The sequence below is a fragment of the Leopardus geoffroyi genome, chromosome B2, assembly GCF_018350155.1.
Source record: "Leopardus geoffroyi isolate Oge1 chromosome B2, O.geoffroyi_Oge1_pat1.0, whole genome shotgun sequence".
In the NCBI taxonomy this organism is placed as follows: Eukaryota; Metazoa; Chordata; class Mammalia; order Carnivora; family Felidae; genus Leopardus; species Leopardus geoffroyi.
The window spans coordinates 115,468,742-115,496,729 of record NC_059332.1 but is presented as its reverse complement, the minus strand read 5'-3'; the positions used below and the strand labels follow the sequence as shown (position 1 = coordinate 115,496,729).

Genomic DNA, 27,988 nt, shown 5'->3' with positions numbered 1-27,988 from the left:
TACTGTCATTACCATTATTATTACTTCTTTTAAAGAAGTTAACGTCATTTGCATCCTAATGCCTAGTCTATGACTATCTTATTCAGGTGTTGGATCTGTTGTATCCATATATTGGGTGTGTTGGGACATATTCTCCGAGGCCAAGTACTATAATCTGGAGGAGCTCTCAAATTGCTACATTAATTTTGTAAAGGAGAAGCCCTTGAACATAAACACAACCATTAAATGAGCCTTTAAAAAGTATTTGTAGTATATTTCCTCTAGTACAGATACTAATGAGCATGAGAAGAATATGTCCTAGTTAATAACTTAGCTGAGAAAAGGCATTCTTCAAACAACGAAGGAATATTTCCAAGGTACATAAACTGCTGCCATAAATATAATCTGGCTCCTACAAGCTTTTAGAGTGCCTTTATTTATATTATATATAAATTGCCTTGTTAATGTGATATAAATGTTTTATATACCTTTAATAGCTTTTTATTGCATGTTTTATGTGTAACATTCACAAAGAACCAGAATGTATTTCACATCCTTGATACATAAGATAAAGATGTCAGTATTTGAGGAGCTCAAAAGTCTAACTCCACTGATTTCTAAATCCCCTAAGTCACTTGCCCTGCTGCATTTATAAGGCACATCTTCAGTTAATACTCTGCCATATGCTTCTAAAACACATCTTTAGGATTTGACCATGGCTATGACTCAAGATTATGATCATCTGTATACTATGTCAACATTGTATTTGCCAACCTTTTCTCAGGGCACTTTTCTTATACAGTGTATAATTTTCCCACATGTATGTGTATTTGCATTAAATGTAGCAGTGGTTAATTCTACAGTTCTCCCGATTAAGTTTGGATTGATGTTATAAATATGCTACTAAATATGTAAATGCTACACATGTTGCATTTTTACCAAGTAATAAAACAGAGAATGAAGAATGGGATTTCTTTGTCTATTTTAATTGGGGGACTAGAGTAAAATAAACTTAAAAAAATCATCATGTTATTCCCCAGAAGAACTTCTAAAAGGTGATCAAAAGAATTAATTACCCAAGAGGAAAACCAAAACTTGGCTTTATCTTAAATTTTCCTTGAACAGTTCTACTAAGGAAGTATTTATTTGTGGCTTCAATAAAGCATAGTTATAATTAATGACTATTTTAGTGATACAAGAAATGAAAGGTTTCAGTTGACCGCTTGAATGTTGAAGTATCCAGATGACAATATTACAGCTACCAGCAGATGTTGTTTGAATATTAAACCTAATTCCTGAAGTTAGGAAATTTAGAGATTCCAAACTACATCTTTGTCTACTTATCCCTGGATCCTCCTGAACTACTTGCCACTGGTGTCAGCTGGCCTCCAAGCCTCACACTGGGGTTTCCCTTTTGTATTTGCCTTGGCAGCAAGCTTGCTAAAAAACGCAAAGATGTTATGGGCAACACCCGACAGGAGATGACTCACATGGTGAATGCCATGGACCGAAGTTACGCTGATCAGAGCACCCTGCATGCAGAAGACCCGCTTTCCATCACGTTCATGGACCAGCATAATTTCAGTCCAAGATGTAAGTTCTTCATTACAGTTTTCTTAAGTTTATTTATTTATTTCGAGAGAGACAGAGAGCAAGCGGGGGAGGGGCAGCGAGAGAGGGAGAAAGAGATCCCAAGCAGGCTCCGCACTATCCCCCAACTCACAAACCATGAGATCAAGGCCTGAGCTGAAACCAAGAGTCAGAGGCTTAACCAACTGACCCACCCAGGTGCCCGTCTTCCTTAAAATTTTAGTAAATGATTTTGAAGCTCCTTAAGTCACTTTGAATTCAACACATCACCTTTTGAATAGTGAGAAAAAGTACAACAGAAATGGAGGAAGCAGCCAGAAGGAGAGAAAGCGTTAAAGAATATTCTGGGAAATGTCCAGCTTGGTGAAAATTTTCAGTAATCACTGGCCCTAAAAACATCCCCTCATGTTCCTTGATCTATATCGCCACCAAATTCGTTGCTATAATGCTGTATGAGGCCCTTTGGAATTAATTTTAATCGTCATAGGGCCTTCTTGATCAATTTCATTTTTATTTCACTATAAGATAAATGATAAAGAAGAACATAAGTTAACTTTGCTGAAAATATAGATGTACTGTCTCTCTGACCACTTGATTTCGTAATTAATCTAAAAGGATTTGGAAGCATTTTTGTTCCCCAAACTTTTCTACCTATTGTCTCTGTTCGTACTTTATTAGGAAGCTTGATTTCAGCCGTGTAACTGTACAAACCCACTTGTGAACCTGGAGAAAGCATTAAATCTATTTCTTACAGTTAACTGAAAAAAAATATTTGGAATGAATCTGAGATCATTATTTCTCTAGGTACCTTGCACTTGATAGATTTAAATGGGTCCCCCTCCGCATTTTATAATCTTTATAATGTCAAGTTGAATCTTCCTGGCTTTTAAAATCAAACAGAATACTGAACTTTAATTACAGCGGCACCTTTCCTGGTGTTTTGAGGTAACCCAAGTTGAAAAAGAGAATTTTACCTTTGCAGGTTACAATAATCAAAGAAAGATGAATAGTTATATTTCTTAAGAAAGCATAAATCCATTTTAAAGGAAAATGTAAAATACAACTTTAGGGCAATATATTCCTTCATGAGCTTTGTTTTCCTACAGTGCCCAATGATCCACTTGTGCCGACTGCTGTGTTAGGTGAGGCCCTAATTCTTTATCATTCTTTCTTGCATGGATCACACATCCTTGCATGAGTTATAGCTTTGTCTACACAGTAATTATCCACAGGGTAGGAAGCAGCTTGATTTTGAAAATTAAGTCCTGATATTATCAAAGAAAGCAACTGTGGTCAACCCAGTCAGATTTAGTGGATTTCAAATAAGTAAGATGCTTTTTAGAAACTATGTATTTTTAAATTCTTGGTTCTGTTAGATTTGGAACAGAAGTCCAGTGGTTCTCAATATATGACTGATGTATATATATGCAGGTTAGTAGAAAGGTCCCAAATGCACACATCTCAGGAGCCAGTGCTACCTGAATAATTAGTTTATATATAAAAATCTACTTGATGCAGAGATTTTTCTCAATCCCCCTAAGTTTATAGCAACTAAAGAACACATTTCCAAGTGAACATTAAAAATGTGTGCATTCGCTTTAGTTTTGCCTTTATTAAGAATTTATAAATGCAGGTAAAGTTGCTATAATATTCATGTGGAGTTTTGCATTCTATATATGCAGCTTGCATGATGTGTTATCCTTCAAGAAATTGAGAATAAGCCAAGGTTTACCACTATACAACATCTAAGACAAGTGATGTTGCTAGTGATGAATAAGGCCTTTGCAAATGTAAAATTAATGTTTAATCAACTGTATATTTAAGAATGGAATGAGTTTCATTTCAATTTGTACTCTGTTCCTTGACTAATTATGCACCCATGATTCATGACCAGCTTGCTTATATGTTAACAATTTCTATATCAGTTTTATCCTAGTGTTTCTAATATTAAAAATTTAACCAAAGAAATATGGAAATTGCCAGATAAATGTATCTTAAAAGCTTCCAATCCTCTCATTAAATATAAAAATTTAAGTTTCTTGCAAGCATAAAACTTTATCTTACGTTTTATGCATGTTTTTATTATCCATGTGTTCCACATTTAATTACATTTGTAACATATTTTGGAACAATACAATTAATTCAGTAAAGTGAAATACACTTCTTTTTTACTAAAATAATTATTATTAAACTTATAATTTTATACTATAAAAAAATATATATTCTAAAAAAATCTGAAAGTCAGTGTTCTCTTTCTCTAACTGTACTCCCCTTTTGATGTCCACACCAATAATGGCAGGGAAGTGAACTGGGGAATTCATCCCAAGCGGTAGCCCTATCAAGTAAGGAGGGGCCAGGAACCATGATCATTGGGATGGCACCAAATGCCTCTGAAAATGTCATCTTCTGTTGAGCAAAATGCTGTAGAATGCTGTCACCATCAAATTAATAAGTAAAATTCAGTTAAAATATTAAAAACCCACTGAGGAAAAATTAGTTACCTAAATGTTAAAATTCCATTACAGTAATATTTTAAGAAAATGTTGAATCAGGTCCAAATCATGCTTCTCTTGGGAACTCACAATATGAACCTATGAAAATACCTTATGTCTCTGCTTTCCCATCTGAAAACTTATTCACAGTTTTGTAAGGAGACAATGAAATAATATATGCGAGTTTTACAAACTATAAAGTTTAAAAGATTATTATAGTAATTTGCCCTGTGAAAAGAGATATGTATGTTTAAGGAAGGCTAGAGTTAACATTATAGTCATAAAATCTATTCATATGAACAGTTGTTATGCATTTATTTCAGTTTGAAAGTCAAGCTGGTTTTTTAAAATATTCTTTAAAAGCTAAACCTCATTAATCATATCAGATTTAGAAATGATTTGTTTCATTTTCATCATTCTTGGAATCATGGTATTTACAGTTATTTTACATCCACTTGATTTTGTATTTGTAAAGCAATTTTTGAAATCACTTCAAATATTGCTTGATATTAATACCTACTTACTGATTTTAAAGGCACTTAGAATCTTTTCATATTGATTCATATTTTTGCTTTTTTGTGTTTTACTGCTTCATTGGGTTAAAGTCCCTATAACCGGTAAGTATATCGCAAAGAATTCTAGAAAGCTTTCCATCAAGGAGATATTTGAAGTTATTTTTCTTAAATGTGTAATAAGGATAATGATTAGAACATGTACTCTCATACCAGTGTCATTATTAGGCGGTGTAATGAGGTGGAAAATGTATTGAGATTAATAATTCATATGTGATTATTTTAATGAATACTGCTCATTGTATTAATGTGTGAAAGTTTAATGCAAAACAAAAGGCACTGTCTATTTCATATTGGACAAATCATGGAAGATTTGGAATATGGGTGACTTCTTCATTTCTCACTGAGCCTGTTATAATTGTAAATATTCCGCTGCCCCAGCAGGTATGATACGAGCTCTGGTACTGCTCCGCACAGCCCAGGCTACCGTATCCCAGCTTGGGTGATTGCATTTTCCCTTTCCAACATTGTCTGTCCTCTTCTCATCCTAAGCTGTATATTCTGTGATAGTGCCCAAATCAGTGGCTTCTGAATTTAATTTTTATGTTAATGTCTATGTTAATCTATTGATTCTAATATTTTAGCAAAGATAGATCAACCGAGTGTAGCCTCATAGGAAGAAGAGGAAACTCATGAATCATGTTTGTTAGCAAATGTTGTGTGTAGAGGGTGGGCAAAGCCTGGGTTAAAAGAGATTAATTCAGTTGGGTGGTTAGGTCACAAAAGAATCCACCAGGGGTTTTTGGGATTCAATGTGATATTTTTAGAAGTAAATGCAAAAAAAAGAAAAAAAAAAAAAGGCATTCAGCCTAACAAGGGAAAGTAAAATAAATGCAATCAAACTAAATTGTAGAAGCACACAAATCTGATTGTGGGGTTCTTTTTTTTTCCCTTCTCCAGGAAGAAAAAATGTTTATCATGGGGACAACAATTCATTTTTTGCCATATCCTATTTGTAGAGTTGGTGATAGAACAGGCAAATGTACCAGCCCTTGAAATATGTTTCACTGTTAATTAAATATCGTTCTCTACAGTATGCATTATCATTAAAAACAAAAGTTCCCCTAAGAGTGTACTTTCTCTTCTGTTAATGAATATGGCAGTATAATGCTTTCCAAAGTAACACCCTTAAAACATTTGTTTTTTTTTTTTTTTTGAAAGTGGTAAGTTTAAATGTGATAAATATAAGCATGCTTTTTCTCATTGTAATGATTAGTGCTGTGGTCATTAAAATAATATTTATTCTTCATAGGTATAATGTTCTTGTTCATTTCTTCCTTATGACAAAGAGAGTTAAAAGTTTCATGTTAAGCTAATGACACAATTGGGATGGGGCCTACACTTAAACGTGGGTGGTAAGGGATTCTGTTTATTTTAATTGATTCATTCACTGAAATATTTATTGAATGACTGCTTTGCAGCAGTCAGCAGAAATAAAAAGAAAAATATGACTCTGTCTCTATACTTTAAGCATTCAGAATTTAGTAAAAAAAAAAAAAAGATCAGTAAACAAATGATTGAAATATAGAGTAAGTGAAATGACACGTACATGAGGAGGCCATGGAAACATAAAGAAGGAGCTTTGTAGCTCAGCCTGGATGGGCCAGAGAAGAATTCCACAGGAACTACCTACACATTTTGCCCCAAAGATACACCCTCGTTTCTTTCACATGGTGGGCAGAAAAGTCAAAATATATTTACAATCAAAACGGTAACCATAACAATAAACCAAAAGAGTAGAGACTAAGACTAAATGCACATATAAGCTGGCTAGCAGGCATAGTGGGCCCCAGGGATGATTCTGTAGAATGCTCATGTGTCCCAGTCTGGAGTGTACCATTCTAAGTAGCCCCAGGTGGCATAGTAGGCCCACAAGACTAAGGACAGCAGTCCTATGGGGATAGGTTGCTTAGATTGGGTCCATGAGTGAGGTTGGGATCTTGTTGGGAAGGAGTTTGTTCAGTTTACTCAACAATGAAAACACCTCTCCAATTGACAACTTGATCTTCTGGTCCTACCCTATGCTGCTATGACTGCAGATACACGAAAAAGGAAGAACTCAGCCAGATCTCCCACTTAGACTTTCTAAAAGTGGATCAGATGTCTCTACATCTCACAGCATCTGTTATCGTGGTGATATAAGCATAATATGCTCTGACCTCATACCTTGAGCTGATATAAAAGACTTTGTATAGGGAAGCTGCCCCAGATCTATGCTATATTTCTTTTTCTTCTTCCTGATATCAGAAAAATCTTAAGTTCTTACAATTTTCTTTGCATAGATATGTATTAAACAAGATAACTTTGTCTTTTTTTTAATCTTTTGGAATCTGAAAAATGCCAGATGAGAACCACAGTGCTACAGCTGAGTCCAGTCGTCTTCTAGATGTACCTCGCTACCTCTGTGAGGGGACAGAATCCCCTTACCAGACGGGTCAGCTGCACCCAGCCATCAGGGTTGCCGACTTATTGCAGCACATTAATCTCATGAAGACATCAGACAGCTATGGGTTCAAAGAGGAATACGAGGTGAAAGTTTCAATACTATGTTACATCTTATTTCTAATCATAATAGTGGAATTTAACACTTTTCCTTCCCTTTAACATAACAAGGAGTGGAATACTCTGTAGACTCTCTAATCTTGAGTCCATGAGCATATACTCAAATGTGTATATGGGGAGTGGGCAGAGATGGAATTGAAAGAAAGGGCAATTTCTGGGGATATATCTGAGTCTGAATTCACTTGAAAACTTCTTAAATGTTCGATTCCAGAATTTTATTCTTGCTATTTAAAAACTACTATTTAGACCCTATATTTCCCCACGGAAAGATCTGTATAACAGGATACTTTGAATTCCACCATATCATTACAGATTCTGCCATTTGAATGACGTAAGCAGTAGGTCCTTCTCTGCCTCTTTGCGTATTGACCCTCTGTTGAGAAATGGGGTTAATCTTTGTCCTACTTGTCACTCTTAGTTTTCTTGGTGCATTGTTGGTTGAGAGTGGCTGCGTAGAAAGACAGAGCACTGCAAATCCAGGCAATATTAGGAAGCCAAAAGAAGGATGTGGGAAATTCTTCTTCCAACTTTATTTCCCCTTCCTGCTCAATCCAGAAGACCAGGATTTTTACTGCACAGGAAATGATTTAACCTTAACATCTCAATAAACATAGCAAAAAGGAAAAAGTTCTTTTGCCACTCTTCACTTACTAAGAAGTATCAGTCTGGGGCATAGAAGGAAGTTCCTCCATCACCATATACATACCACCATATACACATATTTAAAGTGAAAGTATCCAAGCAGTATTTGACCTTGAAAGACCATCCAAAATACACTCAACTTCATGAAGAATCTTCAAAGCTCTGTATTTTATTGACTGATTGCTTGTATACCTGAGTTGTGAATAAAATTAGCTTTGAATTTTGAAAGTTGGTTTTAGACATATACCAGAAACACTTGGCTGTGGCAACAAAATAGTGTAAGGAATTATAATGTTCTGCCAGAGCTGGGGTGGGTTTTTTTCTTCATTTTATGTGTATTCCTGTGTACCTCACTTCAAAAACCGTTGACTCTTTGAAGACCCCATTTCCTGTGTTGAGCAAAGTTTAAGCTTTACTGCAAAAAGAAATCTATACCCATATTTTAAATTGCTGCATATGGTAATTAAACCAATCAGCAAATTCATCTGTTCCAAGATTCTTGGATATGGTGACTCTTTTTAATTTTCATATGGTCCCTTGTTGTACAGACTCAGTCCTTTTCATGATCTTCAAAGAAACTGAAATGTGATGTATTGCACATGATTTAATGAATAATTATAGGGGAAAACAGGTTTTCTTTTTCCTGCTATAAATGCTAAAAGAAAAACATTTGAAAGATACTCATTAAAAATAGTTTTGAAGTTTTGATGCTTTCTCTGCTTCCATGTCTCAGAGTCGTAGCGATCTTAAATTTGAAATAGTTTCAAGATCCTTTATTTCCTCAAGTTGTTTTTTGTCCTCCTTTTGAACTCAGTCCCATCCAAGATGAACAAGTAAGAGGCCAACAAACAAGTTTGAGGTCTGAAAAGAGAACTTATTTACTGCTCTAGGACTTCCTTCCTCCCTGAGGAAAGTGGCTTTTACTATTTTGGTCATCAGAACAGAAAAACCTGATTCAAGAAAAGGAGTTAAATTCAGTCTTCTTGTTACTTTCTTCTTCTTTTTTTTTTTTTCCAGAGCTTCTTTGAAGGACAATCAGCATCTTGGGATGTAGCTAAAAAAGATCAAAATAGAGCAAAAAATCGATATGGAAACATTATAGCATGTAAGTTCTCATACAATTCTTGGTAAATGTAAATATTGTGTGTGGAAGATAAGTAATAGGTTGCAGTTCCTCCTTATATGGTTTTAAACTTTAAGAGAGTCCCAGAGGGTGGCACATCTGTTTACAATCTATTTAATATTAAAACAGCATTGCCTATTGGCAGTGGCTCTAAAATTGTCATCATCTTCCTTAATTAAATTGACAGACTTTTCACCCAGTGGAGATAACATGCCACTTGATTTTATGTTTGCACACTTATGCGTCAGGGTGTTATTGACAGCTGAGAATATCAAAACAATGAAAAAGAAAGGTCTTTTCAGTGATAAATTGTTATAACAACTTCTACCAAAACTATTCAAGGTGGGAGTGTTATTCTTTCCACATAACCTTTATTTTTTCTTGGAGCCAGTGTCTGAACTCCTGTTGCTATGTTATTTATCATTAGGGACTAATTCCTCATTAAGTCTTCAAGAGGTATACATGGGATCAATAAATTAGTTATCATATGAAACCACAGAACAGTAAGGAAAGTAGCATACTTTAGTTTGTAACTAGCTAATGATTTACTTAGACCATTCAATTCTCAATTTAAATTATTTTTTCTTCTTTTTTTTGTTTTAATTTTTTTTTTTCAACGTTTATTTATTTTTGGGACAGAGAGAGACAGAGCATGAACGGGGAAGGGGCAGAGAGAGAGGGAGACACAGAATCGGAAACAGGCTCCAGGCTCTGAGCCATCAGCCCAGAGCCTGATGCGGGGCTCGAACTCCCCGACCGCGAGATCGTCACCTGGCTGAAGTCGGATGCTTAACCGACTGCGCCACCCAGGCGCCCCTCAATTTAAATTATTTTTAAATATCTTCTGAATACATCAGAATTCAATCTTGACCCTCAAGAACTAAGAAGTTGAGAGCAGGGATTCAAAATTCACTCTAGTTCTGTGGCTCACTTGCTCTAAAGTGCAGTAGGAAAGGATCCCACCCCTCTAAAACCATGTCTAGAAAGCAAAATTAGAAGTTAAAGCTAGTTCAGTTCTTACACACAAATCCAAGACTCAAAGGATGATTCATCAGACAGACATTAGCACGTTCCCTAAAAACTTCCTAAGTATGAAGATGCTAGTCGGTGAAGCTTTATTAACAGAATACTATAATAATTAATGAGTTCATTAAAGTTCTTGTATTTCTTTAAGGAAATTTGAATCATAGCATATTATGGATAAGCTATTATCCATTATCCATTATCCAACCACTGAATTATTTTAAGTCTCTACCAACATCATTGTCTCAGCACAGAGGGGGAATTGAATATTTTATTTTGCATTTATTATTTTATTGTTTAAAATAATTTTCTTTATGATGTTATTATTTAAAAATTTTAGATGACCACTCCAGAGTAATTCTGCAACCTGTTGAAGATGATCCTTCTTCAGATTACATTAATGCCAACTACATAGATGTAAGTATTTTTATAGTTTAGTGTGCCCAATTTGTTGGCTTATATATGTGAATCTTTTTGCTTGTTATTACCTATAAAGTGATTGCTAGCTTTTTAAAATAAAGAACAAACTGTACACTTTTCCTTGTTCTACGTCCTAGTACTTACTGACGTTGTTGTGCTTTCTTTCACACCTGACTTTGGTTTGGGCTGTAGATTTGGCTGTACAGGGATGTAAGTACCACTATATGTAAATAACAGCACCCTATTATAAATATTTAATATAACTATTCTTAATTACAGTTATTACTAATGCTTAATACTAGTTATCTCTGCATGCTTCACCTAATTAGCCTCATACAGTATATCTATGTCATTTTTTTTGTAACTCCTTTACATGTGTGAAGATCTATTTTACCTCCTTCCCTTTTCTATGTTTAGAAAAACAGGACCATTTTTAGCTTTTGACAAGTTATTATGTACTCGAGTTTTATTTGTTGATGATTTCTGTTTCTGGCTTTTATTCTTACCCCTCCCCAAACATGTGAGAAGCTGGATAGTATGATGTGTATTAGTGATTCTGAAATTTTACTTCTTACATTTGACTTCTGATGTTAAAAATGGGTAGGAAGACTATTTTGTGGTGTGTGGTATTGGCTTATAAAGTATTAAAATTGCTTAGGCAAAATAATTACTAAATTGCATTTGTAAAATACACATATCACACATATATATCGAATCATGCAAATCAAAAAGTTTGTTTTGAGCGTACGTTCCACTGTTACATTTGGGTTACAAGCATCTACATGCAAATTGTCTATTTAATAGAAAGTAATTACCAAATAAAAGATAAAATATTGTCAAAGAAGCCATGATGCTACATTACATAGAAGAAGGACAGGCCCTTTATTCTTATTTCATGGGTCAGAATCATGCTGGAAATCTTGCGAATGTTATTTCATTTCTCTGTGCCTCAATTTCCTCATCTTTACTATGGGGATAATAATAATAGTACTAATCTCATCAATTTGTTATAAGAAATAAAGTAATGCATTGAACACTCAGCACAATGCCTAGCAAATATTAAGCACTCCTGAAACTTCAGCCATTTTTTCAATAATTCATACCTAGGTGTGCTGAGATTAACCAGTTCAAAACATGCATTAATTATAAGGCAAAAGTTGGAAGTATCAAATATTGCAGCATACATATAGTATACATTTAGAGTTATATAAAAGACATGAAAATTAGTCCCCAACGTTTTCTAATTTCCATAAACAGGAAATGACATTTGTCACATTTATTAAGTTCATGTTTTACAGTTATTTTGCAAATTGTCATTATTTATATATTTGAACTAATTAGTTTTATTACATATAGTCTCTGAGTATACTGGTTAACATTCTGAACATCAATTTACTCTCAGTTAATATTTTAAATTTATCAGACATCTCAAAAGAGAAAGTGAAGCTAATGGTCCACTCTTTAGAATAAAAAATTCAACCATTTTCTAACAAATTTGTACTTGGTCCTATCTACTCTGTTTAACCTTGGTTTTCTGCCAAGACATATACACTGGAGCCTTGTTATAATACTACTTTATGGTACATATGGTAAAACTGTGTGTTCTAAATGAGACTGTGTTGTTATCCAGTCTTTTTGCTAAGACCCCAGTGTATTTTGGCTGATTACTACACAATTCCATTATGTTCCCTTTCCCGTTAGTTTATTATACTTAAAAGAGTCTTCTTTGGTAAATTTTTCATGAAAAATGTGAGATGAATGCTTTATAAAGCTTGGGAAAAAATTTTCCGTGAAAACTCATACTATTTGGTGTAAGAGGAAATAGAAAACTTCCAAATTTGCAGCAGTATGATTCTCCACCTATTAAGTTTTAGATTGGGGAATCTCAGTTTACGTCCATTTATATGTGCATCGAGTTGCCCACACCAGTATGTGGACAAATTGTACCACAGGCTTTCGCTAAAGTCCTTTGATAAATACAAAACAAATTCGAAGCTTAACTCTATTGTACCATTAACAGTTTTGCTAATCATGATGTACTGGAATTCATATCGAGAGCAACTAACAACTTATTTCTTATCAGGAATAATTTCTTTGTTGAAATCGTATTAAATGTTTAAGCACCTAAATCTCTTGGCACACTAAAAATAAAAAAAGTGCTAAACTTTTTGTTCAGGATACGATGCATTTTATTTAAAACTCTTTTTTCCCTATATATGTGTGTACCTGTAATTATGTGTGTGTATATTAATATTATCAACACACACAAAATAGTTTTGGCAGATTCCTGAACATATTATAGTACAGGAATATTCTCAAAAGTATCTCAGCAGGACTTTGACTTAATGCACACATGCATTGTCCAGCTCTAACATTGGAATGTTCTGTTATTTTTTTATGGTTCTAATATGTCGTTGTCCATTTGTAATGCAGTGTGTTGTACTTTTGGATGATAAGATGAGAATTAATATTTTTGAACACGATTTGCCAGGAATGAATGACTAAAGATTAACATGAAGGCATAAACATTTTAGTAAAACCAAACAATATCTATGAGGTTATTCCTTAGCAAACAAAACTCAATTATGCAATATATATTCTAATCTGAGCTCTTAAAACATTTAATTTTTGTTTTATGTTTACCTTTCAGATAACCTAGGTTTGAGAAGTGAACTATGAGTTCACTACTCATTTCTGGACTTTTTACTATAACTTAATCTTAACAGGTGGTTGTCTTCATCTTTTTATGCCTTCATTCATTTATTTCTGATACTGATGTAAAATGATAACCAATTTCTTCTCCTATTTTAGGGCTACCAGAGACCAAGCCACTACATTGCAACTCAAGGTAAAACATTGCCTTTTTAAATGATAAAAAGCATCCAAACTTACTTATTCATCCATAGGCTGTTTTTTACCTGACTGAACTGGAAAAAAAGATCAGGTCTTCTAAGTGAGACTGCTCTTTATTCATTTGTATAATACGTATTGGTTTATCTGTGTAAAACATATATAAATTAAAGCTTGATTTGTTTTTTGATTAAAAGTAAACAAGAAGCTGCTTACTTGTGACTTGGGTTTTGGTATTTTGATGTCCCAGAGCACTAGTCAATAGTGCTGGACAGAGGAATTACTCCTTTTGATGAAAGCAAGAGAGGTCTCACCTTGGATAAGTTGCCTGTGTGTGTGTGTGTGTGTGTGTGTGTGTGTGTGTGTGTGGCATAGTCTGTGGCTGGAATGGAGTAGTACCCAAGACTGATATTGTTATAATGAGATGTTAGACTCTCTTCCAGCAACGTTTTACAAGCTAAGACAGAGAAAAACTAAGGGCTAAAGGGAACTTCGTCACGTTCATTCTATGTAGAAAATACAAAAAGACGGAGAAATCTTGTTACAGTGGCACACTGGGGAATAAGAGCATCCTAAAACACCTTTAGTTTTCTCTCCATATTGACCACTGTCCATCATAAACCTGCACAGTTATTTATTTCTTAAAAGAGGGAAGTAAAACAAAAGCTATGTTTGCTCTTTTGACAGAGGTCATTTTCTAAGTTTTTCCACATATCTTTGCATTAATTGAGTTGAATTGTAAGCTCTTGAAAGTTAGAAAGATCATCCATGGTGGGCAGTATTCTAGTTTTGTGGGGATTTTTTCATTTGTTTTAATTTTTTTAATTATGTTTGTTTATTTTTGAGAGAGACAGAGAGACAGAGAGACAGAGCGTGAGTGGGGGAGGGGCCGAGAGAGGGGGAGACATAGAACCAAAGCAGGCTTCAGACTGCACTGTCAGCACAGGGCCCGACGTGGGGCTCGAACCCACATACAGCGAGAACATGACCTGAGCCAAAGTCGGGCACCCAACCGATTGAGCCACCCAGGATACCCGGTTTTGTTTTAATGGCACTGTGTAGAGTATAACCCAGGAGGTGCTTTTGCAGTCTGGAGGTGATAATATAAGGTTGGGATGTTTGCTTATAAGTATGGATGTTTCTTCATTAATCCCTAAACATGCACTGCTTCATAAATGATGTGGATATATTTCATTGGTAATATATGCTGTTTGGTAGATGGTCATGTAAGACTTCCTATTTTTTACGTATGTTTGAAGATGCATCAAACTAACTTAGTGACAGATATAAATAACCTAAAAACTAGTGATAACTTCTTCTGAATGGAAAGTATAAAAGGCAAATTGAAAAAAAAAAGGGTGGTATATGCCTGTTTTTGCTATAGTGTGAATTTAGATACAGAATGAATTTAAGTAATTTCGACAACTTTTTGTGTTAGACCTTTAATATGTTTTTATTGTTTATTTAGTTTATTCTGATTTTTACTTTATGTATATATATATACTTATTACCACTTACTTTTTCTAACTACAAAATTTATCTGATAACATAGTATTCAAATTAATTTCTTCAAAGGCCCAGTTCATGAAACAGTATATGATTTCTGGAGAATGATCTGGCAAGAACAGTCTGCCTGCATTGTGATGGTTACAAATTTAGTTGAGGTTGGCCGGGTAAGAGAAAAAAAGATTTTTTTGTTTCTTGTTTCACAAAACATGAGTGTAAGTTGAGTAGCCAAACATAAAACACTTAGAATAGAATCTCATTTAATTGTTTTAAAATGTTGTAGGCATAGCATTTCAAATGAGTGCTCCTAAGTGGATCTTTGATGGCTGAGAAATTATTTGATTTCTTATTGAGTAATAAAAGAAACTTTGATTTTATACTAGATTCCAATTGCATCATTGGGCTATATATTGTAAAGAGACTACAGCAAGTTTTTCTATTTATTGTGTAATAGATTCTTTTATCTCATCTATAGTTTTTTTTAACTGTATTTTTACTGTAACCTAAAGAGTGACCACTGAAATTAAATCATCTTGGTTAACGTGTACTCAGGTCCACCTATATACCCTTTTTGTCATTTAGGTTAAATGCTATAAGTATTGGCCTGATGATACTGAAGTTTATGGTGACTTCAAAGTCACTTGTGTGGAAATGGAACCACTTGCTGAATATGTAGTTAGGACATTCACACTGGAAAGGGTAAGTACCCTAAAATTCTCTTATAAAATATGTATATTGAAACTTTTTTCTCTTAAAGCTCCTGTCAATATTTGTTTTTTGATTATGCTATAAAATCCACTCATTCATTCATTCCACAAATATTTATTTGAGAGCATGCCATGTGCCAGGCATGGTTGTAAACCTTGGGATACATATTAAATACATAAATGATTTCTATTTTGAAAGATGATCTAGAATTATGTGAAAAATCACGAAACTAGAAAAAGAGTCTTTCACACTCTTCTCTCCTCCCCTTTTTTAACTCTCTCTCTCTCTCTCTCTCTCTCTCTCTCTCTCTCTCTCTGCACACACACTTTGAAGACCAGTTTCATTCAGGAACATGCTTGAAAAAACTTCAGCTAAAGTACTGAAATTTTGAAATGAGCTGTGAATTAAGAAAACATCACAACATGATCTATAATGATAGTTTTCTAGGAATGCAAGGATATCATTCCTGTGGTAGGAATCTAACTGGATATTTCATCACATCTTCCTTAAAGGAGCAAAACCATATGATTTTTTCATAGATATTGTAATGTACTTTTACTTAAAAGACATTTATAGAAGTAACCTATATTAGGGAAATAAGGGGGCAACTTAAACAGGATAAAGGTGATTCAACAGTAACTAGTAGCACGCGTGTTAAGGAGTGCACACCCTAAAGGCATCACTGTTTAATCAGGAGTGTGATGTGGATTATTATACTCACTAGTATTCAAAATTTGGGGATGTTCTAGTAAATGAAATAAGACAACAAAAGGAATAAATTGCTTAACTATTAGAAAAGATAAAGTTATTTTTACATGAAATTATTTTATACCAAGAAAATTAGAGATAATATTTTAAAACTGAACTAATAATAATTTAGTTGGCTAATTCAAGATAAATATTCATAAATGTTAGCTTTTTTGTATATTAGCAGTAAACAGTAGTAGACATTAAAAAATCTCTTTCACAATAATAAAAATTTCTAAAGTATCTAGAAATATATTCAACAAAGATACAGGTCCTAGGTGACTAAATCCTCAAAAGTGTATTAAAGGACATCAAATATGATCTGAATAAATAAATGGAGATGTACCGTGGCCCAGAATCAGAATATTTTATGTTAATACCACTTTATGTAGTTAATGTAATACTAATTAGAACATCATTGGATTTTTTTTTAATTTGTTTTCTTGTAATTTAGAATTGGAAAAGAGTAGTTTTTTTTTTCTCAATGTTTATTTATTTTTGAAAGAGAGAGAGAGACAGAGCACGAGCCAGGGAGGGATAGAGAGAGAGACAGAGACATAGAATCTGAAGCAGGCTCCAGGCTCCGAGCTATCAGCACAGAGCCTGACGCGGGGCTCAAACTCACAAGCTGTGAGATCATGACCTGAGTCGAAGTCGTGTGCTTAACCAACTGAGCCACCCAGGCGCCCCAGTTTGCTTTTTTTTAACCATGTATTTGAAAATTACCTAGGAAAATTTAAATAAAAAGAGCTCTAAGACAACGTGCATTGCCAGATATTAAAAAGAACTTTTTACGAAAGTTTACTAATAAGAACAAGGCCCTTAGAGCAAGCCACTCCAGTCAAAGGATTAATATGGAGGAGAGGTAATTGTCTGAAATCAGGTCTCAGAACAATTTTTTAATTTCTTTTTTATGTAAGCTCTGTACCCAACATGGGGCTTGAACTCATGATCCCCAGATCAAGAGTCACATGCTCAACCATGTGAGCCACTCCAGATCTTAGAACAATTTAGTGATCTTCCTCACTAGAGTTGACTTGAAAAGTAGTAAAGAATATAGTAAAGAAAACAGTGGAGAAAAATGATGTTTTATTTGCATGATTCCATGAGGATGTTTATCATTGTCGCTATTATAATTACCTGTTAAACCCTGCTGTGTGTAGGGTATTGTGTAAGAACTGGAACTAGAAAGAATAATAAGACCTGATCTCTGGCTTCCATGGTTTTGATGCTATTGGTCTATCTATATAGGACAGAATCTCAACTTTCTCAGTGTGGTTCATTTATTTCATGGGATTTTTCTCCATTTTCTGATTGAACAAGTGAGATGGAGATATCACAGATAGCTCACAGTACAGTTGCAATTACCTAGATTATAGTGCGGTTTTTTGGCTACAAATGTGGATTCTTAAAGCTAAATTCTGCAGCATTCTTTCTATGCTCTCTAAGCTGTGCTACAGCAATCTGCGGGCTTCTTTTAACCAAAAGGTGAAAGCTTTGAAGTGTGCATTTAAATATTCTCTTAAATTAACCCAATAGAAGAGTTGGCATAACAATGAGGCTTCCCTTTCATCTTGTATTTTTGTTACTATAAGTAATACTCTGTGCTGAAGTATTTCACAGAATTAGGAAACATCGTTTGCCCAAAAAACAGTGTAGCTGTCTGTATAGTTTTACGAAACAATCTAGAGTAGCACTGTCCTGGAAAATCCCTCATGCTGTGCTTCAAAACCATTTTCAACATGGATAAGCAAGGCATTAAAATCTTTTTGAGGCAAGAAGCTAGAAAGTTGCTTTTATTCACCGCTTGAAAACTCAGTGCTTGGGTCAATAGGGCAGCATTTTAGCTTTCCCATTTTTCCCTCTTCTAATAATTTTATGTGTTGTCATCCCAAGTAAGGAACAGACTGTCAAGGTAAATAAAATTTACACAGAGTTATAGAACTGAGCAAGACGTCTAATTTCCTTTCTTCGGCAGTTATCTGACAATCAAGGCAAAGCTCCTGGGCCAGGTCAGGCCGGCACTTTTTTTTTTTTTTCTTCCAGAAAAAGCATGATCTTTGGTATAGTCTTCTTTTTTTTTTTTCATTGTCAACCAGGTCTAGTGCCTGTGATTGTGTTTGATGACTTTATTTGGGTTCTTTGGAAAACCTTCTTTCCATGTGTGCACAGAGGGGGTACAATGAGATCCGTGAAGTTAAGCAGTTCCACTTCACCGGCTGGCCTGACCACGGAGTGCCGTACCATGCCACAGGGCTCCTCTCCTTCATCCGGCGAGTGAAGTTCTCCAACCCTCCCAGCGCGGGCCCCATCGTCGTGCATTGCAGGTGAGTGCTGGACCAAAGGGCCTTGACTGTGCACAGTCAGCCTTTTCAAGGCAGCAAGACGAAGGCTTAAAGCACAAAGCAAAGGCCTACTTGCAGGGTTCCAGCTTGCATGTGTTATAGGTAAGGGAAAACAGCAATAAAATAAAAGTTAGCTGGGAAGAGGACATAAAACAGAAACTTAAAAAAAAGTAAATACATTCATCCTAACGTGTGTAGTGTTGCTCACAAATGGGAGTGTGGAAACTCTCTTTTAGTGGCAACATCTGTGTTTTGGGGTTGTTTTTTTTATACCGCTTTTTCAAATCCCATATTGTATGGAATGGTAGGTTAAAATTGAGATTTCTTGCCAATCTAGTAAATTCCCAATAGAATCTCAGCTTTTAAAACTAAATTTGAGACATACAGAGTTACTAAATGGCCTAAATTGCAAGAATTTGTGCTATAAAACAGCTATTTAAGAATTAAAAAAAAAAAAAGCCATCCATCAGAGGACCTTGAAAACTACATCAGCGAGAGCCAACGAATATGTGCCAGAAAAATGTGCACATTATATCCAGGCTTCCTTCTGATTAGAAACGTCTCTTAAAACAAGCATTCAGAGACACTAAAAGCAAATTACATGGCCTCATTTTGAGATGTGAACAGAAAACTATGTACTGAATCTGAAAAGCTTTTCCTAAATGCTGCACACCACTCTCAAATACTATCCCCTCCAAGCTACATAATAGGTTGTACTTAAGCATTTTTTTCTGAAAATCCAACCTATTCAGAATTTAAATGACCACATATAAAAGGGGAAACAACACAGAGAATGAAATAAAAGTAAGGCATCCCATAAGGATCAGATACTACACACCCTGAAAACAAAATCTTCAGTCCTCCTCAAGAAATCTGATGTACTCTTCAATTACTTTCCTGTCTCAAACCCTGGGAACAGTGATTGAGAAGATGGCAGGCAAAAAAAAAAAAAAAAAAAAGGAAAGAAAGAAAGAGAGATACCCACAGTATCTTCTACTTAAATTTCTTAAAGAACAGTGAGTTTGAGAAGTGACCAAATCTGGACAACAAAGAAATAATGTTAATAGCCCATCTATGCATTTAGAAAATGAGATAAGTAGGTTTTCAATTCAGGAGTGTCTTGACTTATCATAGAGGTTTACTTTCCTGCTTCAGAAGTGCTCCAAGGTTCTCAGATACTCTCTTGGAAACAGAAGTATCATTTTACACTTAGACTCAGGTATCAGTAAATTTATGAAAAAGAGGAAGCTGACTACCAAGTGGAATTTCCCACCGCCCTAAAATCCTAACTATATCTTGTTTGCTCTGTTGATTTTTATATATAAAATTGAAGAAACATTCCAAAGGGGTGAAATAACCAAAGTATTTTAAGGTTCAATTACTGAATTAAATACAGTAAGATAGTGGCTATCTTTGTAACCTGTTAAGAATTGTATTCTAAACCTAACTATTCATTTTCATTTTTCCCTTCAGTTCACCATTCAAATATTCCTTCTACTATTGGTCTCCTCATTGAAAACCACCATTTTCCCCTCCACCCTTACCATTAGCACTTCCTTTGAATTATGACTCCTCAGAATGTTTTGGAATTAATTTTCTTTGTCTTGGTATTTAAGAGTCTGTGAGATTAAAACAGTGAGCCAGCGTTCTTGCATTTTGTCAGAGGACCCAAAAGTATATAAGTATTTTAAATTGAGGTTAAATTTTGAAGCATGAATCCACCCCTTGGTCAATTCTGAGCTTGAAATCCTGTGCGCTAGATTTGCATAAAATGGAGACCTGCGTAACAGAGCTATGGAACTTGAACAACATGTATATATTATTTTTATTTTATTTTTTTTTAATTTTTCTTTTCAACGTTCATTTATTTTGGGACAGAGAGAGACAGAGCATGAACGGGGGAGGGGCAGAGAGAGAGGGAGACACAGAATCGGAAACAGGCTCCAGGCTCTGAGCCATCAGCCCAGAGCCCGATGCGGGGCTCGAACCCACGGACCGCGAGATCGTGACCTGGCTGAAGTCGGACGCTTAACCGACTGCGCCACCCAGGCGCCCCTATATATTATTTTTAAAACACAATTTGATTTACAAAGTTGAGAGCTTTTAATTTTGAACTCCTGTTCCAATCTTCATGTTACACCAAAGCAAATACTCTTCATGAAGTTATTTGTACGTTAAATGTTTATACGACACAGACAAATTACGTCTTGCAGTTTGTTAAAGCAGTTTGATTCCACCCATGTGAAAGTTGTAAGGATTTCTAATCAAGGTTGCATGACTATGCTTCTTGCAGTTCTTCAGATTTGTTTCATTTTTCACAGTGCTGGTGCTGGACGAACTGGCTGTTACATTGTGATCGACATCATGCTAGACATGGCTGAAAGAGAGGGTGTTGTGGACATCTACAACTGTGTCAAAGCCTTAAGATCTCGTCGTATCAATATGGTCCAGACAGAGGTGTGTTGCTTGTTGATTTATCACTAATGCCCCCCCCTTTTTTTTTTTTGCTTTCCAACAATTATCAAAAATAATAAATGTTTGGGGCACCTGCGTGGCTCGGTCAGTTGAGCGTCCGACTTCGGCTTGGGTCATGATCTTGCGGTTCGTAAGTTCGAGACCCGAGTCTGGCTCTGTGCTGACAGCTCGGAGCCTGGAGCCTGCTGTGGGTTCTGTGTCTCCCTCTCTCTCTGCCACTTCCCTGCTCACGGTCTGTCTCTCTCTCTCTCTCTCTCTCAAAAGTGAATAAACTTAAAAAATAATAATAACAATGAATGTTTTTCATCAAGTCATATAGGAAAATATTGATATCTTTATTAATGTTTCCATATAGAGAAAATTCTTTGTATTCTCTACCTTTGATGACAGAAAATTTTTATTAAAATAGTATGATTTCTTTTCTTTCTTAGGAACAGTACATTTTTATTCATGATGCCATTTTAGAAGCCTGTTTATGTGGAGAAACTGCCATACCTGTCTGTGAATTTAAAGCTGCATATTTTGATATGATTAGAATAGACTCTCAGACTAACTCTTCACATCTCAAAGATGAATTCCAGGTATTTACTTATTTCTAGAGCTTCTTTTATGAGCAACTTATTGCAGTGTGTTCTGGGCATTATTATAATTCTTCTAAGGAAGGTCTTTCAAGTCAAATTTATAACCTTTGACCCTACTTTAAGTATAATAAAATACCTGTCTCTTTCATTATACATATTATAGAGTCACTTTCGTATTAATGAGCTCATATCTGCTGTATCTGGAAGTTCAGATTCAGGGAAGGGTTTGGGGAAAGGTATCATAAAAGTCAAATTTGGCGGTGATTTGTGTGTATTTACAACCTTTTTTAATGCAGTCTTATGGATTTTAACCTTCTGTGTCACTCACAATGTGAGATCAAGCACATTAATAATGATAGCTGAAGTTTGTACTAAACATTGTCTCTAAATAACCCCAAATGTTTTCACTGCCCTTAAAACATCCCTGAAGGTATATGAACATGCAGTTGGGAGTGGCTCTGGAAAACCAATACTTTGATCCCTTGTGCAGTGCTCTTTCTAGCATGTCACAGCCTGTCTTCAAGTGTGGCATGCCAAAATGCTACTGCAAATGATACTTTCCAACTTTGACGGTGGATGGATCATCATTATGGGCTACCCCAATTCTATTTTCTTTGGTGAGGCAATGCATTTTGCAGGTAGCCGTGGTGTTAGGCTTCCCTTTTCCTTTTGAGAAGCACAGTGAACAATCCATATATTGTTTCTTTGTCACTGCTCGGGCTTCATTAGGTCTAACTACAAAGTCTATCAGTCTGTCATCGTGGCAAATGCCGCTGCCTTGTACAAATCCTTCACTTTGTACTTGGCCTCCCAAATACCTGATAGGTCTGCATTATGCTACTGGATGGGCCGCTTGCTTTTAACCTAGGTTCCCTTTTCTTTTTAGACCTTGAATTCAGTCACCCCTCGACTGCAAGCTGAAGACTGCAGTATAGCGTGTCTGCCCAGGAACCATGACAAGAACCGTTTTATGGACATGCTGCCACCTGACAGATGTCTGCCTTTTTTAATTACAATTGATGGAGAGAGTAGTAACTACATCAATGCTGCTCTTATGGACGTAAGAGACTGCTGTCTTTGTTAGGATAAAGTGTCACGAAAAGCTACATAATGTGATGAACACTAGCTGGTTTTCTTTTCAGGAAAATTAAAATGGCTTAGAAAGGAAAATTGGAAACTTTCATTGACATACAAATTTTTTTGGAGAATGATTTTGAATAGCCCCTACAGGGATTCTTAGGAACTGTAAGTTTTAGGCTTCGTTGTAAATTTGGAACTTGATTGTCAATTATTATATTCTTTCTGGGAAATACCTGCAGGTGATATTTTTCATCTTAATTATTTTCAGAAAAGAAAATCATGCTTATGTATTTTGAATGTTAAGTTAGGAATGAATTTTTAAAACCACAGAAAGCCATTTCGTACTGAAGTTGTGTTAATTTGGGAAATCTTTATATCTGGCATTTAACGTTCCAATAATTAATAACATTCCATTAATTAATAGAGAACATTTATAAGTAACTAGGGGAAGGCACCAAAGATACCATGTTAATACATCCATCATCATGAAAGAACTCTCTTGCCCTATTCCAACCTTCATAAAGTGTAAATGGTAGAGCACATCCTCAGCTGGTTAGCATCCCATACACAGAACAACATGGAAAGAGAGTTTTAAGTTAGTCTTTGGCTACCTTGCTCGGTTACCTTGGAAAGAAGTAAGAAGGCTGTCCAGGTTCAGAATCCTTTTAAACAGCTCATCATCTTCATTTATACACATTTCTAGCTTTTGCCTCTTAACCTATGGAACCATAGTGAGGGGACATTAGAAGTCAGGATTCATTCCTGTATGACTAATAATAAAACCTTCTGAGTTACTTCTTCTATTGTGTTTTCCAAAATTAGTTCCTGATAGTAGAGACTTAGAAAGCCTGCATTCTACCTCTGAGCCTAGTCTTTCAGTGGGTTACTTTGCTCTTTTTATGCTGAAGAGCACAGTGGTCTAAAGACAAGCTCAAGTGAAAAGTTCCCATTCTTGCCATGACCAGAGTTTTGCCTAGTCATTAATCATATCCACTGAAATCACACTGGATCCTCATTGTACCTTTTATTCCCATTTAGTTGTCTGGAAAGGCTAATATACTAAACACAGAGAAAACACACAAGACCCTTTTGTTTCTGAATCTAGATTTAGAATTTTAAAAGGCTGTGTAAAAAAGGGAAGGAGAAAATACTATTAGGAAAGAGATTGATGAGGCACATGTTTGAGACATTTTTTGTCTTTTGGCATCTATCTCAGTCAAATTTTTCTTAATTTCCAGGTTGTTTTCTAGTCAATATGAAGACTGAATCTGCTCTCTACCTGTTTCAACTCTCTGCTTAATTTCCCTGTGACTCAACATAGATACATTTTATTTATTTATTTATTTATTTATTTATTTATTTATTTATTTTTCATAGATACATTTTATAACTGAGACCATCTGCTAGATTTTCTAGTGTGGTTGGGGCTTTAGAAAAGTTAGGTTTGGTTTGTCTTAAAAGAACAAGGCTCATTGGTCAGCACTTCCCACTCCCCCTACCCTCTAGCAATGTCCTCAGTGTTCCATACCCTTGTGTATGGCTGTGAAGAATTAGTAGGTAAGGCCAAGGATTCCATGATTTCCATGCCTTGGGTGTGCTCCTGAACTTAGAGAGGAAAGAAATAGGAAATCATCTGTCTTTCATATCATCTTATTCACCTCCTCTCCCCTGTGACTCAGAAAGTGAGTAAATAGCTTACCTTCCCATGGAGTAGACATGTAGTTGTAAGGAAAGTTTACTTATTTCTTCTGATTCTTTTTCATGAGCCTTCATATCTTTCTTAGGAGATACTCAGCCCAACTACAGGTGACACTTTGTGAGGCTTGAGGTCATATAGAAGCAGCCGGGTGAATTGCCAGTGCTCATATTTATCCTACAATCTTCCTTGGAGTGGAATGCCATGGTTAGCAGCATTTCCCAAATGGTCATAGGATCAGTCATCAAGAATCAGTTTCTACGCTGATGTTAAAAAACTGGAAAGACTTAAAGAGTCCTATGATACAAATGAGTTAGGGGATCACGGACAGTTCTTATTAGCATTAAGGACATCTATCTCAGGCAGCAATCTAGTTATTTTTTTACAACCTATTTAAGTGAATACGTAGAAATATAGGTCATCAGTCTGCAGGATGACAGATTGCCCAGGTCAGATGAGCATACCCTCTCCTTCTGGATAGAGATAATGTGTTGTGTCCCAATTAAGGCGCACTTAATAAAGAAGGAGCCATTCCCTTATAGGTGGGGCCAGGAAGTGCATTTTATTTTTTGGCACTTGAAAAATCTTAAGTGATTGAAACTATCATTCTAACCATTAATATACATTAGAAATGCCCAAGAAAGTGGATGTGCGTATACGACGTGTAGAATGTGTTGATAATATTCATATAATGTTAAAGTACATGAGTTTGAAGTGTATGTAGTTTTGCTTATCTGAAGTGAAAGAGAACCCAGCAGTTATACATATTGATAGATGATTAACAGATGGACAAATAGATAGGTACATACACACGCACACACACACACACACACACACACAAATACACCAGGGAATTTTGTGTCGTCTGCCTCTCAGACCAATTACCTTTGAAAAACTGAAAAAGCCCACAGGTACCTCATGGAGGTCTTTAACCTTGAGAAGTTGTTTTAGTTTCTCCTTTTGTATTTGTCCTATATTTGCTAATCTCAACAAAATAAAACTTAAGTTCTTGTCTTGAATTGCTACAGAGACATTGAAGCCTTACCATCAGGTTGACCGATTACTAGCTCCAGTACATTCCATTGGTCCAAATCTGTTCTATGACTTATGCTGCCATCTGACTCCATCTGCATGTGAAGCTATCACATCTTACTTGGTCCTATTAAAATGTATTGAATGTGCTTGTATACCTGATCATTTGCCTTAAGTTCTTATGTTTTCCATCTATCCTATTTCTTTACAGAGCTACAGGCAACCAGCTGCTTTCATCGTCACACAATACCCTCTGCCGAACACTGTGAAAGACTTCTGGAGATTAGTGTATGATTATGGCTGTACCTCCATTGTGATGTTAAATGAAGTCGACTTGTCCCAGGTCAATGGCTATGAGTTGCTTTTGTGTACTCTAACACAACTTAATAAATTAGTAATAAAATGTTAAAATCTGTTTCATACTACCCCAATTAGAAAAAAAATAATGCCCGTTTTCTTTTTGTTTCTTTTCCCAAAACATTCATCCTCTAGGGCTGCCCTCAGTACTGGCCAGAAGAAGGGATGTTACGATATGGCCCTATCCAAGTGGAATGTATGTCTTGTTCGATGGATTGTGATGTGATAAACCGGATTTTTAGGATATGCAATCTAACAAGAGTAAGTCATTAATATTTTAACTGAGTTGTAGGAGCAACTGATCATAACTATGTTGGGGTATATTCCAATCAGACAACAGGGAGAGTAGAATTAATAGACATTACATAATCAGTCCCAGTGCTACTAATCCTCTTACACCTTCGTATTAGAAGAAAAATGCATTCCAAAAACAGGAAAGCAGAAATGCTGAGAGTGAGGTGTCCTGGTCAGTTACTAATGTGTTACATCTGGAAAACTAAATTTGGATGCACTGGCTCAAATGCACTTGATTGTCTGAGCCTGGTCTCTGCCCCTGTAGACTTTTCTGAAGGTTGACTACATATCTTATTAGTATTGATATCCAGCCTGAAAGAGGCATATAATTGAAAAATAAGAATATAATAATAATAATAGTGACTAAAGAGCTTTACCTTGGAAGGAAGGGATATGTTGGATCAGCCGTCATAGAAAGCCTCCATGTCACTGTTCCAAGTCCTGCATATAAGGGAGAACCCCACACACAAGGAAACAGGTAATCACAGCCATCATTGATTCTCCTCCCACTTACAATTTCACCTTTCTCAATGTCCCAGTGTCTGGCTCTGCCCAGATCTGTAGAAGCAGCACTGGTACCACTGTGCCTTTTCCCAGCAACAAAGCAGCAGCTGTGTTCCTCAGAAATCCTCCTTTCCTTGAGTCTTCATATGTTTTACACTCAAGGACAAATTAAGTTCGGGGTCTCTCCTTCAAAAAAGCAAAAAAAAAAAAAAAATTACATTAGTAATTAGTAAGTATTTAGATTGGGTAACCAAACAGTAAGCAAAATTTAAAAAGAAAACATTATTCTCTTTTTAAAGAGAAAGATTACTCTGTTTTTAGAGCAGCAGCTCTATGTATGTGTATTATTTTAAGTGTATGATTCAGATTGTCATATTTCAGTGTTTTCATATCAAAATGGCTATATATGTGTTTCTGGTTAATACGTCTATATGTTTAGCCCTAAGAGAATAAAATCATATCCAATTCTGTCGCTCATTTCAGTGGAGAAAAAAAGGATAACTTCAATCATGTCATAATATTCATGCATATCTTAGATGTTAATTTAAATGGAATCTCATTATGTCTGCACATCTGTTCCATTATGGTTCTAGTAATATTTTAGCTGAGAAACCATCGCTGCTAAACTAAGAAAGTAAGACTTGTCTTTTAATTGAGCTATTTATATGAAAAATATTCTAAAGACAGGATCTGAAATCTGTGTTACATTTTTTTGCCGGCATATTTGTTTATTTATCTTCCTCCGTATTTGGCGTTCCAGTCCTTATTAGGGCACAATTTTTCCTGTTCCCGATCTTATTTAATAGCACGCACTTCATCAGATATTTAATAGGTACCAATGAGAAGTTGGGTGTTGTACTAGTAGGTCCTTGTGACATGTGAGCCCTGGCCAAATGGAAATTCAGATCTGATGCCTTATGATATGGCTTACTCATGTATTGCAAATTCTTCCTTACATTTCTATACGACGGCTTAATGTACTGATTCATTCATTCAATAGTACTGTTCCTGGAAAGTATTTTGCTAGGTTCTAGTGATACAGAGTTTAGGGGAGAAAGAATGAAAGAAAGAGATTTCCCCGTCCTTAAAGAATTTATATTTTATCAGGAAAAACAAGCACTGAAAAATTCAATTCTTTATTTACAAATATGAGAAATTTTAGAGAAAAAGGACAAAATCCAGAGTGTTTGGGTGATCTGACAGAGCTGGGTGAGTAGAGAGGACTTCGTTGGAGTAGTGATCTTTGAGACAAAATTTGAAGCATCAGTAGGAGTATTGGGGGCGGGAGAACCAACTATCCTGGTGTTCACAAGACAGAGAGGTTTCCCAGGACACAAGAAGTTCTGTTCAAAGACCAGAAGAGTTCCAGGCAAACCCAAAACAAACTGATCACTGTATTTGGGATTGAGA

The 27,988-nt window shown here is 35.5% G+C and overlaps 1 protein-coding gene across 12 annotated transcripts in view; it reads left to right on the top strand.

The window, feature by feature from the left end:
* The window catches only part of PTPRK (protein tyrosine phosphatase receptor type K), a 557,136-nt gene that overhangs the window by 522,484 nt on the left and 6,664 nt on the right, over positions 1–27,988 (top strand). For 4 of the 12 annotated variants that reach the window (XM_045499516.1, XM_045499521.1, XM_045499518.1 and 1 more), the window contains 16 exons: positions 1,412–1,572; positions 2,676–2,711; positions 4,667–4,678; positions 6,978–7,162; positions 8,855–8,942; positions 10,324–10,400; positions 10,596–10,613; positions 13,215–13,251; positions 14,829–14,926; positions 15,342–15,458; positions 18,387–18,541; positions 20,881–21,016; positions 21,466–21,615; positions 22,502–22,675; positions 25,635–25,766; positions 25,916–26,041. In XM_045499516.1, the coding sequence (XP_045355472.1) occupies positions 1,412–1,572; positions 2,676–2,711; positions 4,667–4,678; positions 6,978–7,162; positions 8,855–8,942; positions 10,324–10,400; positions 10,596–10,613; positions 13,215–13,251; positions 14,829–14,926; positions 15,342–15,458; positions 18,387–18,541; positions 20,881–21,016; positions 21,466–21,615; positions 22,502–22,675; positions 25,635–25,766; positions 25,916–26,041 (1,702 nt within the window). Of the gene's footprint in view, positions 1–1,411; positions 1,573–2,675; positions 2,712–4,666; positions 4,679–5,533; positions 6,173–6,977; positions 7,163–8,854; positions 8,943–10,323; positions 10,401–10,595; positions 10,614–13,214; positions 13,252–14,828; positions 14,927–15,341; positions 15,459–18,386; positions 18,542–20,880; positions 21,017–21,465; positions 21,616–22,501; positions 22,676–25,634; positions 25,767–25,915; positions 26,042–27,988 lie in introns of those variants that run through there. The other 8 variants (XM_045499522.1, XM_045499523.1, XM_045499520.1 and 5 more) reach the window with 4 other exon arrangements.